Source organism: Phytophthora infestans, genomic scaffold, assembly GCF_000142945.1.
Source record: "Phytophthora infestans T30-4 supercont1.30 genomic scaffold, whole genome shotgun sequence".
Lineage (NCBI taxonomy): Eukaryota > Oomycota > Peronosporomycetes > Peronosporales > Peronosporaceae > Phytophthora > Phytophthora infestans.
In genome coordinates, this window is record NW_003303729.1 from 1,134,057 (window position 1) to 1,149,303 (window position 15,247).

The window sequence follows — 15,247 nt, forward strand, 5'->3', positions numbered from 1 at the left end:
AGTAAACTGTTCTGGGCTGTCGAAGTCTCTAAACTTGACGGCACGATCAATTTGGATGTTGGGGACAGTGACGACCTTCCCGTCGACCAGTCGCACTGACAGTGCCCCGTTGCATTTGCTCTCTCTCAGAACATCGGACAACTTGTTGCTAATATGGGCAACCGTCTAGCGGCGTGCGAAGCTCTTCGACGACCCAGAATCGATCAAGATTATATAGGGGTGCTCGTGCTCCCAAACACATCCGTGTACTACAAGCAGCCCGTCGCTGCTCTTCACTGATTCGAGAGTGCGAAGACTCTCAGCGGATAAGTCCCCGTGGCACGCGCCACCCGCGCACCTCTCACACAGACTTAGTTCCTCCTTAGTAGAGCGCCCCGTCCCCTTTGGTCTTCGGGGCTCCCCTGTCCCCGGGATCCTTGCTTCTGCCAGCGACCCTTGAGGACGGACTTGGGGAAAGTCCACCTGCAGTGTCTCTCCGCGGGACAGTCACGCTTGAAGTGGCCCAGCTTCCCGCAGCCAAAGCATCGAGTGTCGCGCTGCTCAAGATCAGAGCTGCGTAGCCAATACGGCCGAAGGTATGAAAGGAAGGAAGGGGAGAACCTTCACTCGAGCCCAGAAGTGAAGGTTCTTACCTTCCTTCCCTTCATACCTTCAGCCGTATTGGCTTCGGGTGTGGCGAACTTGTTTCCGCCGCCGGAGCCTGTAGGTTTACCCGCACATGTGCCATGAGCCCTCGCTCGTAGGCGTCAAACGCATTGACACACTCGAGCTGCCCCGCCGGTGTTAATGCCACCAGGCTCTGCACGGCCTCCATCCCGAAGATGCCAGCCATCTTCCGAAGCGACTCGATATGTGAGCCGTTCAGATGGGAGAAGTCGCTCCTATCCATGGCGACAAACTTCAGAGAGGTTCAGGTAGTCTACCCGCGTTGGCGTGGATTGACTACAGGTGCTACCTAGTGCGACGGGGTCACTCAGCACCTTTTTGTTTATTTGTTATGGAACATGGTTGTCACTTAGTTACACTAACGACATCCTATGACCTCGTCGGCGGCCGTCTCAATCCATCCACCCTGCCTTATGACCCAAGGCCACAAGGATGCCCCATCACCTTACAGTGATGAGGCCACGGATTTCGAAAACTTCTCATGTCTCACTCAGCACCTTGCGCTAGAGGTAGTCGGCTTCCGAGAATTTACAAACTCTCAGTGAACAGTAGTTCACATTTCCCTTTTGCCTTAGGAAGCAAAGTGACCAATTTAAGGAAAGTTGCAAACTGAATGCATTTATAGGTAGGCTAAGCTTGAGCTAAATACACAAACTATAAGTCACCTAATAGTAAATCATTGTCATCAGCCAATGGTTGGCATCTGACGACCCTGGTACCATGTACCATGTATCCCGAAGTTTTGATGTATCACACTTCATGCAACAAGGGGTACATATGGGGCTACGTACCCCGTTACATCGTCGCGAAAGTGTGGCTGTGAGCGATGGTTGAAAATAACAAACTTTTTATAAAATATTACCTTCTTTAACAGATGAAATTATTCTAGAGGTGGCCCGCACAGCGCAAAAGGAGCGACACAACACTTTAAATAAATAAAAATATGTTTTGCTATGGGTGCTGTATGCGCACCATTACATGTACAAGCGTAAAAAAATCAAATAGGCGGAAAATATTTCATAAACGCTCAAGATTCCTCGAAATGATGAGGGCTCGATAATTTTTTTGGGCGACCACAACTTCTCATTCTGTAGCGTATAAGTGTTCAAGAGATACAGGAGACGCCTCGCTTTCGCTTAGAGTGCTTACTGTTAAATCGTGATTCGTACTTAGGCTCGTTTGAATAATTCTGCTCGACGCTGTCTTGTTAAGTGAAGTAAATTCTATCGTATCGCACAAAACAAGTCTATTTAGCAGGCTCGCCCGATTGATTCACCGTTCGATATAGATCCCACAATATCGTACTACACCTTTGCCAGGTCAAGATGGTGCTACCCCACATCAAAACGGGTTTTAAAAAATGCGAAAACAAAAATTTGCTTAGGAAAAAGTAACACTAAAAAGAAAATTCAAAGTGGTGAAAACGCAGAGCAAAGTGGTCCTCTGCATGTCCTTTATGCGCTCCGCGGCAGCAGCGGCATGCTGGCTATGCAGTGGCATCCTGCTAACAAGGCGCAAGTCGATCCATCCGATGCGGCGTCTCGCCGCGTGCTCAAGTATTTCTATCCGAGCAGCCGTAACCGTCCCGCGAGGACGCTCCACAACCAGCTCTTCACGGGACAAGGCAAGGTCGGCCTTGATCTTGGCCTTGAAAAGTCTGAAAACCCTGTAGTACTAGCTAAAAAGTCGATTAGTTGAACATTTAAAATATATATTGTAATACAGTATATTGCGTACCTTCAATGGGGTTACACATTGGAGAGTATGGAGCTAGTCGTAGAAGTACGAAATCGGCTCTTTCAGCGACGCGTGCTTCCGTTTGGTTATGGGCAGGGGCGTTGTCGAGAGCGACAACGATTTTCTTGCCCTGGAAGTGCTCTTGAAAGATTGGCGAGGACTTGTCTTTATTGTAGATTTTCTCAGCGAAAGCAGCGTCAGCATCCATGCAGATGCTGCCCCTTTGTAACCTATAATTCACCAGCCCTAAATCCGTTGAAACGGCGCACTGTACTTGCGGGTTAGCACCCCTGGATGGCGGTTAGACGACCGTCGCCCGCTCGCCCCTTCTGGCACGCCCTTGGCTACGTTAGCAATACACGCTATAATTTGTATCATCGTAAAATACGACGAGGTTTCCTGCATTCATGTGCTCGCCCACGCCGAAGTCGAATTGCACCATGTCTCATATTGCACTGAGAGTGTAGGTGCAATTTCCTTCGAGGTACTCCTCGAGTGCCGCCTCGATCTCCGGAGTGCTTTTTAAGTTGGACGGACGGGCTCCTCCGCGCGGGAGCAGCTCCACCCGTCCTACTTCCACAATTTGACGTGCTGTGGTGGCGGGGATGCCGTTGTGGGCGGCCAGAAGCATCCAGTCACCGCCGGCGCGGTGGCTGTCGAGGACACGAGCTCTGGAAAATGCAGGGTGCGGGGCTCCGGGTATCATGGGGTAGGTGGAGGCTTGGCTTGGTTGGGGGCTTGGGAGAAGATTGATAAGTGAGGGCGAGGAATGGCAATGAAGTGCTCGCGGGCACGGGGGCTGATCCGCTTTGAGCTGCGAATAAACACTTTGAAGTTCGGAGTGCGTTTACTCAACAAATTTGTGAAGTGGCATAAATTCTAATGTAAAAAGCTGAAAATAATTTTCGAAATGTTTTGGTTACTTTACAACCTTGAAGTGGAGTAGCACCATCTTGACCGGTATTACCGGTAATAGTAGTACATGTACATAAATTAATATCAAATAATTTAAACAAAAATTATAAAAGCAGAATAAAACCTATAGCTCATTTAAGTTTTGTAATCTAAAGTCGCTAAAATGTGAGTCAAATAATGGTAGAGCAATTTAAGCGAAGTATTTTACACAAACAATACTCACTACAACTCCTTAGCTGCCGCAGCAATGGCTGGGTGCGCCAACACTTGGTCTGCCGACAGTCTACGACGTGGGTTCTTTACGAGCAGTCCGCGGATCAATTCCTTGGTCTCTGCAGGGACGTCATGCCACACAGGCAATAGGAAAGACACCGATTCGTCCTTAATACGTCGAATAATTTCGTCTTCGGCAGAGCAGCCCGTGAGGTCGAACGGGTGGCGGCCTGAAATGAGGATGTACAGGATGCACCCGAGCGCCCACATATCCATGGCGGTCGTCATGTCATGACGCTGAAGGACCTCTGGAGGCCAATAGCAACGAGTCCCCGACAGAGTCGTGCGCGCCTTGTCCGCAGATTCCGGCTGCGATGCCCGTCCAGCACACCCAAAGTCAATAATTTTGAGTGTGACGTGTTCATTTGGCTTGCCACGACGTGTACCGTTATCGTTGACGAGTGTCATAATGTTTTCAGGCTTGAGATCGCGGTGGATAATATCCTGTTGATGCATGAACAGTAGTGCACTGGCCAACTGAGCCACGAGTTGCAGTGACCATGTAGCATTTAGTGTGCGATGTCTCTCCATAAACGAATGGAGCGAGGTGCCAGACACGTATTCCAGCACAATATAATGGAAATCGTTATGGAAGTAGGACCCTTCGTAGCCCACGACACTTGCGTGACCACCAGCACGTTCCAGACGCTCTAGCGCCGTTTTTTCGCGCTCCACCTCCTCTCGGTTCCCTGCAATCTCCTGCACCATCTTCACTGCTGCCACGCGTCCAGTTTGCTTGTGAACGCACTGCATCACAACGCCAAAAGTGCCACAGCCAAGCAACTTCTTCGGTTCGTACTCGGCGTCGAAGTAGACCGACATATTGTCGCTATTGCCGTGGCTGGCACACAAGTTGCAGTTGCCTCGTCGGACTACCGAGTCGTCGTCTGAACTCGCATCTTCTAGCATTTCACACATCGTATTCCTAGTTGCAAGAGCTGTGATGGCAGCTACAGCTGCGACCACTGCTAGTTTGTTGCTAGCGCTCTCCTCTCCTGCCGCGTGGCGCCAGTGATGTGCACAAATTCGGGTGGCAGTTCCTGCATTGCCATTTTTCGCTGATAGTCTCGGGTTCACCTCCAAGTGCAGTGCATTGCGAGCCAGCAGTTGCCCGTGTCTGTTGTTGCCACTCACTCTCAGAGCACGTCGGATGCCAAACGCAGCGTGTAACATTTCCTGTTGTTGCGTCTCTTCGTCCAAATTAAAAATGGCGTCACTTTTGTTGTGTTCTGTCTATCAGTGGCGTCGCTTCTCTTTTGCTTCTCTCTCTCTCTTCTTCCGATTCTGCGTCTGCTCGAATTCACTCCCCATCAACTTTTGAAATTGTGCTTGTAATCCGAAATCGCCTTTGTACCGCGTCCCCTTTTCCAGCAGCCGTAACGGCTGGATGTAAGAAAACCACTTGGGAGTTGCACCCTGTCGCGGCAACTGGTCATCCAAAAAATATGGCGACGGATGCAGCGCTCCCGTTTCAGATTGGTGCTTTTCGACCTTTTCTCTCTGAAATCTAAAGACCGGCGTTACCATTTTCTCGGTGACAACTGTGATGGACACACGGGTACGTATATACATGTACTTGTATACATGTACGATGGAGAATCTTGACGAAATCGTTTATGCATAGAAACGGGACTTTACGGTACGACCAGCGTCACTTTTTTTAGGGAATCATCCGTCTAATGGCGGACGACGCCGAGCTGCGTGTTCGCTCCGCCAAGCTCGAGGGCTTCCCGCCGTTTCCAACTTGGAATGGTACAATCGCTGCACCGCTCGAAGACACGCGCGGACTCTGCAGCGTGCTGGGCGCGGATGGAGAGCTGGTGGTGCTGCAAAATAGCATGAGCGACGAAGACAGTGACAGCTGGTTGCGCATCCTGAAAGTGCTGCCTGCTGCGGTGGAGAAGCCTTTGAGCTTCTGCCAGTGCTGGACAAACGATGGAGCGGTGATTGCCACAGCGCACGATCGGAGCGTGGTGCTCTACAGTAGTGATGACTTCAAGGCTCTGGTGAGACTGCAGCTGCGATACTCCGTGACGTCAATGGACATCATCAAGAGATCCGGGACTACGACGAGACTTGACGACGCGTCGGAGTTTCTACTGATAGTGGGCACTTCCTTTGGCTGTCTGCTGTATAAAACACTGCTGTGCAATGCAGAGAATGGTCGCAATAGCGCTGAGGATACGCCAGTTGCAAGAGTGCACGATAGGATTCCTGTGTGCTTGGTCAAGTTCTCTAGCGATGGCCACACAGCAGCCATAGGTACCATGGATGGTAGACTGTTCTTGAGGAGGCTGTATACCCATGAGGATGACGTGCTAGCAACTTTTGGGACCAGCGTATTTACCAGAGTGCTCACAGCTCCACGGGTCACAAGCTTGAGCTTCTCTGTCTGCAACACAAGGCTCGCAGTGGCAACGAGGAAGGGCAACGTCTACGTATTTGCCTGCACATCGGAAGCAGGCGAATGGCAAGTATTGTCAAGTTGCAAGGAACTCAGTGGCAACCCCAAGCCTAAAGTAGGTGGCGCTGGTGTTAATAGGGCAGCCACTGCGGCCCAGACGCTGGTGGTCTGGTGGGGGCCTGTGCTCGTGGTGTGCTCGCGTGTCGTTGCGTCACGGATAGAAATGTACGACTTTGAATCGGGTTGCCTGCTCCACTCACTACAGCATGAGCCAGCACCGGCAAATGGTGCGTTGAACCGGTGGGTGGACCAGCAACTGGTCACGGGAATTTGCACTATGCAACACGTTCCAGTCGGTGGATACTCGTCAAGGCTGCTTTGTCACGACACCATCGCCAATGTTGCCGTGGTAGAATGGCCATTCCTGCACGGTATCGAGCTTGAAGGACGTTCGTTACCTCAGGTGACTTACCTCAGGTAAGTTACCTGACCCGTCGGAAGATACTGTACCCATGCCAATAGGTTCATTGGTGCACCCAGTACATCCCGCACCACCAACTCTTACAGGTTAAGCCAGCCATACATGTAACGCGAGGTGTGCCCTGCCGCGCTCATGCAGTTTCGGTGTAGACGCCTTGATGTGTCATCTGATCGGGAGCGTGCTGTCGAATCGACAGTGTCGATAGAATGGGGCATCATCACCATTCGCTAGTGCCACACAATCATGGATTTTTCTAGCTAATGATGATTTCTGCATCATTTCAGCTAATCGTTGCTATATCAAACAAAATTTAGGGCCAATCCACATCTTCTTTGCGTCCTTTTACTTGCGACACCCGCCTCATGGAGCCCTTTACTTAAGTATTCCTCATGGAGACCACGAAGCGTCCCGCACTGCAGCTGCTGGTGGGCGGTGTGGCATTATGCTCTCTCGGTGCTCTTCCGCTACTGGAAGTCGGCTACGTAGTTCGACAGGCTCGTGCGTCCCCAGAGAAGATGCAAGTGCTGCAGACACTTACAGCGGTGGATAAGTTGGCCATCACGCTTGGCGCCTTGTTGGCTGCTCTCGGCGGAGCTCTTCTCGCTCTCCATTGGGTAGAAATGCCCGTCACTCTAGCGCTAAAAACTGCAAAAATAGTGGCTACCGCACTCGCTGTCGCAGCGCTGGTGGACGCTGCGTTGTTGACCTCCATAGCGTCACACAGAGGACCGGATACACCCTGGACGGCCGACACGTACGCGGACCACGAAGGACTCTTCGAACAGCAAGTAAACGACGTCTTTTGTCACGCTAAAGGACTGCAAGTCTGCGAGCTCGGCAGCGTAGCAGAGGCCCGACAGATCTTCCCACTGCATAATTGGCCTGTGGATTCGGATCGTGCCCCGGGCAGACGAATTGCCACGAGTTGCGAAGGTTTTAAGGACGATGTGCAACTCTGGGACTATCAGAACAAGATGCAGCTGTGCAAGCTCTGTGGAAACATCACAGCAGAAGGAGAAGAACTCCAAGTAAAGTTCGGAGCGGATCATATCGCAGAGGTATTGGCGGCCGTGGAGCTACTGAGCTTCGGAGAGTTGCAATGGTGTGGAGAGTACTTGGCAGAGAGAAGATCTGATCACGATGTGGGCCACTCGCCGTATTGGAAACATCGAAGGGAGTTTCAGACTCTATTGGAGTTAGATACTCCGCCTTGTAGTTTATTTTTTGCGGTTAGAGCTTTGCAGCTGCTGGAAGTGGCTGCTAGCTTGTGCTGCTTCATACTGGCGCGGTGGATCTGGACGCTGCAGACGTTGAAGTTGGTACAGTTAAAAGACGGAAAGATGGAAACAGTGTAAGTAGATAGGAGGAACGGATGTAAATAGGCCCGAAGATACGCGCATTTTGCCGATGTATCTCGAGCCATATAGCCAAATGAATGTATTTATGAAAAGTTTGTTAGCTACACTGCGTTGATTGTTCAGGCGGTTTACAGTTGATCAAAAAATATTTTGGAAAAACTAATCAGTGGATTCACGACTGACAAGAAGTTTTCAAGCAGGTGGCTAATATATACAGTAGTCGGATATGTGTTTAACATAAAGGACACCAGAGCAGATTGTTGTAAATAAAAAGTCTTCGTAATATAGTTTACTGAAGATAACTGAGCAAACAATAGCAGCTCTCAAGTCTATCAACTTTCTCACCAACTCTACAGACTTCCTCAATGAGTAGACCCATCTAGAAAAAAATTAGTCTCCACCAGCGTCATTCATCAAAATAAGTAGAGGGCGAACATAAGAGAGAAAACAAATGTGATATAGCTGCGAGGGATACGTGGCTACCGAAGACGCTGGCAGCGGCGTGGGGGTTGTCCGTTTGCAGCAGGAGGGGTAGCTTGAGCCCTTTCTTGCGTGATGGCCTTACCCGTCTTATTTGAATGGCCGACTACCACACGACGTCAAAGAGGTCGAACTGAACGGGATGACATGAAACCATCATGTAGATTAGCGCCCAGTGGGAGCCCCAACAAGCGTCAAGCGTTAAGCTCCAGGGCAGAATTGATCACAATAGTCGTCGGCTGCATGCGAGGATCTTCAAACTCTTCATTGTCGATGGATACTCGCAGACGCTGATACCCGCGCTGATAGGAATGCAGAGAATGTATTGCACGCCCGGACATTGTCTCCACGCATCGACAGCCACCACGTGTTTGCCAGGTTTGGGTAATCCCAGTCTCCACTTTCAGCGTGTGATATTCTGGCCAGGCAAAACCCCTGAGAAGTAGTACTCCATCGAGGTGCTCGCGAGGACTAAAGCTGGCGTCTGGCTCGAGATACGCTATTAGGGCAGCAACGTCGGCTGCCAAGTGTCCTCGTGGTTTCCAAAATATCTCGCTCCACTACAGTAGACACCAAGTCGTTCTCATCGGTTCCAGTTGCGTTTGTTATTGCCCGGTTGATGCCCCCAACAACTCTTTCGTGCAATGCCCCCGGCAACTTGACAATACGGATGCTGTTGTCGTGACACGAAAGTAGACGCGATCGCAGCCCTTGTCTCTCGGACTGAACGTAGCTTTTATAGTCGTATCGGGTTGCATTGTACAGATCGAATGGAGCCCCGTCGCTGCCGTCTGCAGGACTCGGCAAATGCCTAACTTGGCTCCAATCGAGACGTCGAACGGATTCGTTGATTAGACGCACCGCCATTTTCCTTCTACCTCAACCTTCATTTCTGCGAGGGGTCCCAGACGAGAGATGATTTCGAAATTTTGACATTATACTACAAACGAAAGAGTGCACTACGTCGCTCCGTCCGTTTGGTCTTACCAGCACTGCGGCAAACGGGATATTACCGGGCAGTAGCATGCCATGAGGGGCACGCTAGGAGAACAGTAGCGATCTTTGTGTCACTTGATGGGACATTTCGCAGTCGAAGGCTTTCTGGAAACGGTCTGCTAAAGTAGATCGTTGTCGCTCTCTCTACATTTCTGCTGCCGGGGAGCAAGTCAAAGGCTTTGACTTAAAGCTAATGCAAATGCGGCTTGGGCTTTCAATAAGGATTTAAGGGTGCGGCTTATCTGCTATACAAAATCGGATGCTTTTCAATACAATTTCCATTGGATGGAAATCGATACTTCTGTATGTATTATGCAAAGCATGTGGTATTAGAACTACTATGGTTATCACCACGATGTCGTGAGTCACGCTTCGACTAGAAAAGACGCGCTGTAGCGTTTAGCCCTTCGTGGTGGCACTTGTTAATCAGCGCAGCCAATTGATCCACTTCCAGCAATTCCCTAGCACCATTGTTGAACTCAACCGCCCAGTTATAGACACCTCTTGGCCCAATACAATTTTGCCAATCCACAACTCGGCCAGGTACATTTCTCAACGTGATTTTTACTTCGGTGTCTTCAACTGGAAGTTGTTTGGTCACGTTCCACCCAATTGAAAAAGGATGGTTTTTAAACGAATTGTTTTTCCAGTTTTCCAACTTCGAAGTATCTAGAGTCGTCCTTGCTCAGACAATTTGTTTTTTTTCGCTGACCCCCACTCTGTTTCCGAACAGGCATGTGAGCGGTTGCTGTTTGCAGGTCATATTGCTTCATCAGGGCAAGTGTTGCAATAACATGACTGCAAACCCAGCCAGTAGTCCAAAACCCCTTACAATCACAGCGATATCGTGACCGAACAGCCAGAATCTGTAAGGATAAATTGTTAAAATTATTTTTTGCATCTCAACATTTTACACAATGTTACCTGATCCGACGGTACTGTAGGGGTCAAGCTCAGCTGAAAGTCTGAAGTAGGTGCATCAGGATGTACTAAAACCTCGTGCAATGAGGCTGTAGTAAATCCCGGGCAAAAAACCAATCAACACTCGACAAAGCGGGAGCCACCCCCGCTGGAACTTATAGCCAAGTGTATTGTATCGGGTAAATCGTAGAATGAGTCTCGAGTCTGATGGTAACCAGATCGAGCTAATTATCAGCTTCTTTCTAAGGCGTCCCTCAGAAAGTTCGCTGGGAAAGTTATAAGAAAGATGATATGTAGTTGGCCTGGTTCCTAATATAAAACCCGGGTCGGACCTTACTAGCCCGACTGGGAAGACACGCAGACCCATCGCCTGAAGATGGCAAAGCTGCCAGGCGCCCTTGGGTCGTCTCCGTTGAACTATGAGGGAAACCAAGGTGAAATACCTAGGATTCACTACAGAGGCAAAAGAGAGATTAAAATCAGGAACTTTGGACCTTTTCCGTACTTTTCCTTTTTTCGAGTCGAGATATCTGTATGACATACAAACATTGAAAGTTATGCTGATATATTAAGTTAGATAAATGATGAAAAAAACCTGGAGACTCGGGCATCGGTGACTTCCACTCCACACTGGTTTTTAGGGTAAACAGCGTATTCCCAAGTATTGAAAACAATGGAGCTCAGTTTTGTTGGGGAATCCAAGATGAGGTATTGCTTCCTATGATTTTTTCACGAAAAAACACTCGTGCGTGTTCAACCGAACAGGACCTCAAACAATTTTTAATTTAGTCAAACATATTATGATGAAAAAGTTAAATATTACCTTCGCAGAAATGACCGTATCGGAATATCTTTTTGTCACTGTTCAGCAAAAGGATCGCTGGGAGGGTGTCATTCAAAACGACTGAGGTCGCTGCATGTAGCTGCAGAGTGCACACCGTTTTTATCACTTTGTTGTGGGATTCGATGGGGTTTTGTGACGGCAAAACACCAGGCACAGCAGAAGTAGCAAACCATGTACCCCATAGAGCGCCCAAATACTGGCTTTTGAACCAATCCGCGTACGCTTGTTCGTTTTTGTCGCTCCAATATTTAACTATTCGCTCAGCCATTGCCGTAAATTGTTCTTCGATACGCGCTTGCTCGAGGAGGTATATATTCATCTCGACGTAAGAACTGTAGAATCCAGAGTCATTCAATAGGCCAGCTTTTTCAAACGCTTTTCTGATAAGGTGTGGATAACAATTGAGTATTTTGATACCAGGCCAGATGGAGGAAAAAGCTGTAGCAATGTAGGAAGCATGATCTTGGCTTCCGTACTTTAAAACCAAAGAATCGTTGAAGTAATCAGCGACGAATCGCTTAGCTGTAGAGAATAACGTTTTGTTGGCAAATTCATGCTTCGTACGCACAAACATGTACATCCAAGGTACAAATGAATGTCGGTAACGTTTTCTTTCATACACCGAGCAAGAACTGCCGAGTGCTACCAGAGTCCAGCGATCTTTAATAAACGTGAATACTACTAAACGTGAATAGTAATATACATGGGTTAGCAGCTGTAATAAATATTTTGTAATTATTTAGTAATAACACTTACTGAAATCGATGCGGTAGGTGCCATCGGTAACTCCAGCGAGACCGGTCTCTCTTTGATCACAAATACATCGGTACAGATTTCGAAAAAGACGTCCGTCGTCTCATAAAACGCAGCGACTTTGTTCAGCGGAACGCTTCACCAACCAACCAGAGCGGTAAGAGGCAAACTGGGGCACGAGAGCGAATGGCAGACGTAGTCCGAGGGGTTGATCCATTCGACATGACGTCCATCTTGAAAAAACAAGTCCATCTGCAACACGTTACCTAGTATTGGCATTGCTGTGTTAAGTCTTAAATACTTGGCTGCTTCAGCGATAAATGAGAAATGACGAGTGCTTCTCCATACTTTTTTCCACGATTCTAGGTGGGACTATATTTTTTTCTACCACCTGACAAAGTCTATTTCCCGCCACCCACAATTCAAGCCACTAACAGCGATCCACACAGGATATCATACCACCTAACATAGTCTATTTCCCGACACACACTGTAATTCAAGCCACTAACCGATCCACACAAGATAGCAAAATGGAAGACTGGTTAAATGGCTGCATGGTAGGTGGCAACCAAGTAGCCCCACTGATGATGTTGAATTTCAACATGCTCAGCGCATTTTCATCACTACTCATTTTCCCCGCCCCTAATCACTTAATTTTGCTGACGCTGGCATCATGGCGAACACCAACACTTTCGAGCTGCGCATCGTTCTGGAAAACGAGGCCTACTTTTCATACCAGGACCCCTCTGAAGCGGTTTGAATCTCGTTTGAGGATTGTGGTGGTTGGAATGCTGCCACGTCCATTGCGTGGCGAAATCTCCCAGCTCAGTGGAGTGTCGACTTTTACGAGAGTAGTCACTGCAATAGTGACGAATACTACTACACCGAAAAGGAGGCACGCGACGGCCTGCACACCTTCAAGACTCCACAGGCTATTCGGTCAATCTCCGCTCGACCTCTGTGGGGTTCCTACCCAGCTAATATCGCTCGAAAGTGCGTGCAGCTTCGTCAACCTTTTGAACGGATAGAGTCTTTGCATCTGGACGACGAAACCTCCGTCGGTGTTGGTGACGAAGGCAACCAGACCGAGGGCTCTGGCCAGGACGAGGGTCCATCGTCGAATTGGTTTGAGCCGAATGTGGTGGGAAACGAAGACACAAACGCAGGAAGTGGCGACGAAGAGTGGAAGGTTAACGGCGACTTTTTCATGAGTGGATAAGCTTGTGTAATTATCCTAGCCTCGGTTTCGGATATGTCGATCATTTTATTCGAGTTTTCGAATCATTTCTACCATAAGTTTTATATTTCCTTAATATTTCCTCCATCTATAATAACAAACAGTTCTCCACTCAAAATATGTCATACAGTAGTAATTGCCTGTCATCGAACAGAATAGCGATTCTGCTATGATAGCAGCGGTATTTTGGTAGAGACTCTAGCCAGGTGTATTCCTACTACTATTATAGTATCAAGGTACAGTAGCCATTGCGACGGAAGCTCTCACCCCAGTCACCAACAAGCTCGGGATCGATATTATTACTCTAGGTCGATGAGGGGCTTGAGCCGGCAGATTACCCCTCTCAGCATGATTTTTGCAGCTCCAAGCTGCAACGAGGTGTGGGCATGAGATATGGACATCCTGCCTTCCATATATATCGAATCGGCTCAACCACTTAGGTGCAACCAAATTTGAAAGAGGTACCGACTAAGGTCTTTCTCTACTGCAATGATAAACTGGTCTGACAGCGCACTATGGACGAGAGGCCAATTTCTAGTACGCCTGTCAACTTGGAAATTACCTTGAGCGGAGTCAGTAAAGTGCTGATACAGTTATTGCTGAGATATGATTAAACATACTTAAAAAAATGCTCGACATTATTAAGATGTAGCATGGCTGTCGGAGCGAGTAAAATCATCAGACTTGCAGAGGAGCTATACAGCCTAACAAATATACAGCGTAACATATACACTGGATTACAAATACAATGGACTTGTCACGTTGCGTAAACTCCTTTTTGGGTGAAGCATGTTCCACCAACACTACTGGATGGCTACTCGTATTTCAGCGCTACGTTTAACAAGGTTGCTTCGAACGAGAATGTCGAGGAATGGTGCAGGCTACCGCACGATAAACCGTAGCTGAAACTGACCTACTCCCCATACGCGGGTCAATTTAAACCCGTTCGGCCCACATCTCTAACTTGGGCGTCGACTAAGAATACAAAATCACAACTTCCTTTCAATCGGTAGCCAGTACTGGAAGCCTGCCTCGCGTTTTCTAACATCCCGCACGGGTCTACGGATCCGCTCGCAGCCTATAAAGTGGACGAGCTCTTCTTCTCAATTGGTGATATTTTTCTAAGATCTCTGTGTGGCGCGCGGTAAAGCAACCCAAAAGGCACCAGAGCTTGTCCAGAGCCATTGTCAAAATTACTCGAGTCGCCTTACCGAAACCGATGGTAATCAATTTCCTAAAACAAAATTCGCCAGAACTTATTTTAATTTTTAACGCGGTGAAAGCGCTCCGGAAAGTCCTCATGCGAAATGCTCGAGTCTGAAGGATACCAGTAGGTGTACTTGAATTTAAATTCACTTTGTAAACTCTACACACGTCACAAAAAAACAGTTTGTGGCACGTGTTTCTCAATTAGATTTCAGGGTGTTGAACATGATCTTTATAGGGGTGGCAGGTGGCCACTATATCACTAGAATTAATTCAAGTATATTTATCACTACAGTACTTTGCCTGGAGATCACGCAAGGCAGTGCTGTCTTTTGACTGCAAACGAAGTGTAACCCACGCCGTGAAGACATGGTACATGTTTTCATTTCTCATTTCGCGCAGACAGCATGGCACTAAACGTGAATATTCCGTCGACGAATGGTCTTCACGTGGAATTTACTGCCGGCTGGCAGTGCTTCAAGGTCTACGGTTGCAGTTGGTGGAAGCCTGCAACTGGGGTCTTCTGGTCACGGCTACTCCCCAACACCTTCGCCGGCTTCTATGACTCGACAACATGCTATGCGGGTGGCAAACCTAAAGGTCGTGTCTACTACACGAGACAGGGGATGACCGAGGGTGAACATGCGTTTAAAACACCAATGCCTATCCGATCAATGATGATCGGGTTCAACCGAAACTACACGCGTCGACCCTTCAGTTATCGGCCTATTACAGACACTGTCGCCTTTCTCGATACCGACTATGAAACGGCGGGTGATGGCGACGAACTCCGACAGAACTTTTGGAACGACAATGATAGTTCGGCAGACTGTGGGTGGTCGTCCAACTGGACTACCCCTCTTTCGGAAGAAACCATACCCTGAAGTGGCGGATTCCGGAATGATCAACCCTGCTTGTACCAGTTTGCTAGGCATAGCATTTTTAACGTACGTCGATCATGCGTAAAATTTTGCTA

The 15,247-nt window shown here is 48.4% G+C and overlaps 3 protein-coding genes across 3 annotated transcripts; 2 read left to right on the forward strand and 1 right to left on the reverse strand.

The window, feature by feature from the left end:
• Nucleotides 1–3,540: 3,540 nt before the first annotated feature.
• PITG_13914 (protein kinase, putative) lies at nt 3,541–4,764 on the reverse strand (the record flags this gene model as incomplete). The annotated part of the gene is made up of 1 exon (XM_002899535.1): nt 3,541–4,764. One exon carries the CDS (start codon nt 4,762–4,764, stop codon nt 3,541–3,543), a length of 1,224 nt encoding a protein of 407 aa, XP_002899581.1.
• Nucleotides 4,765–5,270: 506 nt separating this feature from the next.
• PITG_13915 (uncharacterized protein) lies at nt 5,271–9,129 on the forward strand (the record flags this gene model as incomplete). The annotated part of the gene is made up of 6 exons (XM_002899536.1): nt 5,271–6,472; nt 6,518–6,562; nt 7,201–7,534; nt 7,721–7,795; nt 8,479–8,698; nt 9,080–9,129. 6 exons carry the CDS (start codon nt 5,271–5,273, stop codon nt 9,127–9,129), a joined length of 1,926 nt encoding a protein of 641 aa, XP_002899582.1.
• Nucleotides 9,130–12,501: 3,372 nt separating this feature from the next.
• On the forward strand, nt 12,502–13,047 carry PITG_13916 (uncharacterized protein; the record flags this gene model as incomplete). Its single annotated transcript, XM_002899537.1, has 2 exons — nt 12,502–12,582; nt 12,832–13,047. The coding sequence occupies 2 exons, from the start codon at nt 12,502–12,504 to the stop codon at nt 13,045–13,047; spliced, it is 297 nt and encodes a 98-aa protein (XP_002899583.1).
• Between the last annotated feature and the right edge of the window lie 2,200 nt (nt 13,048–15,247).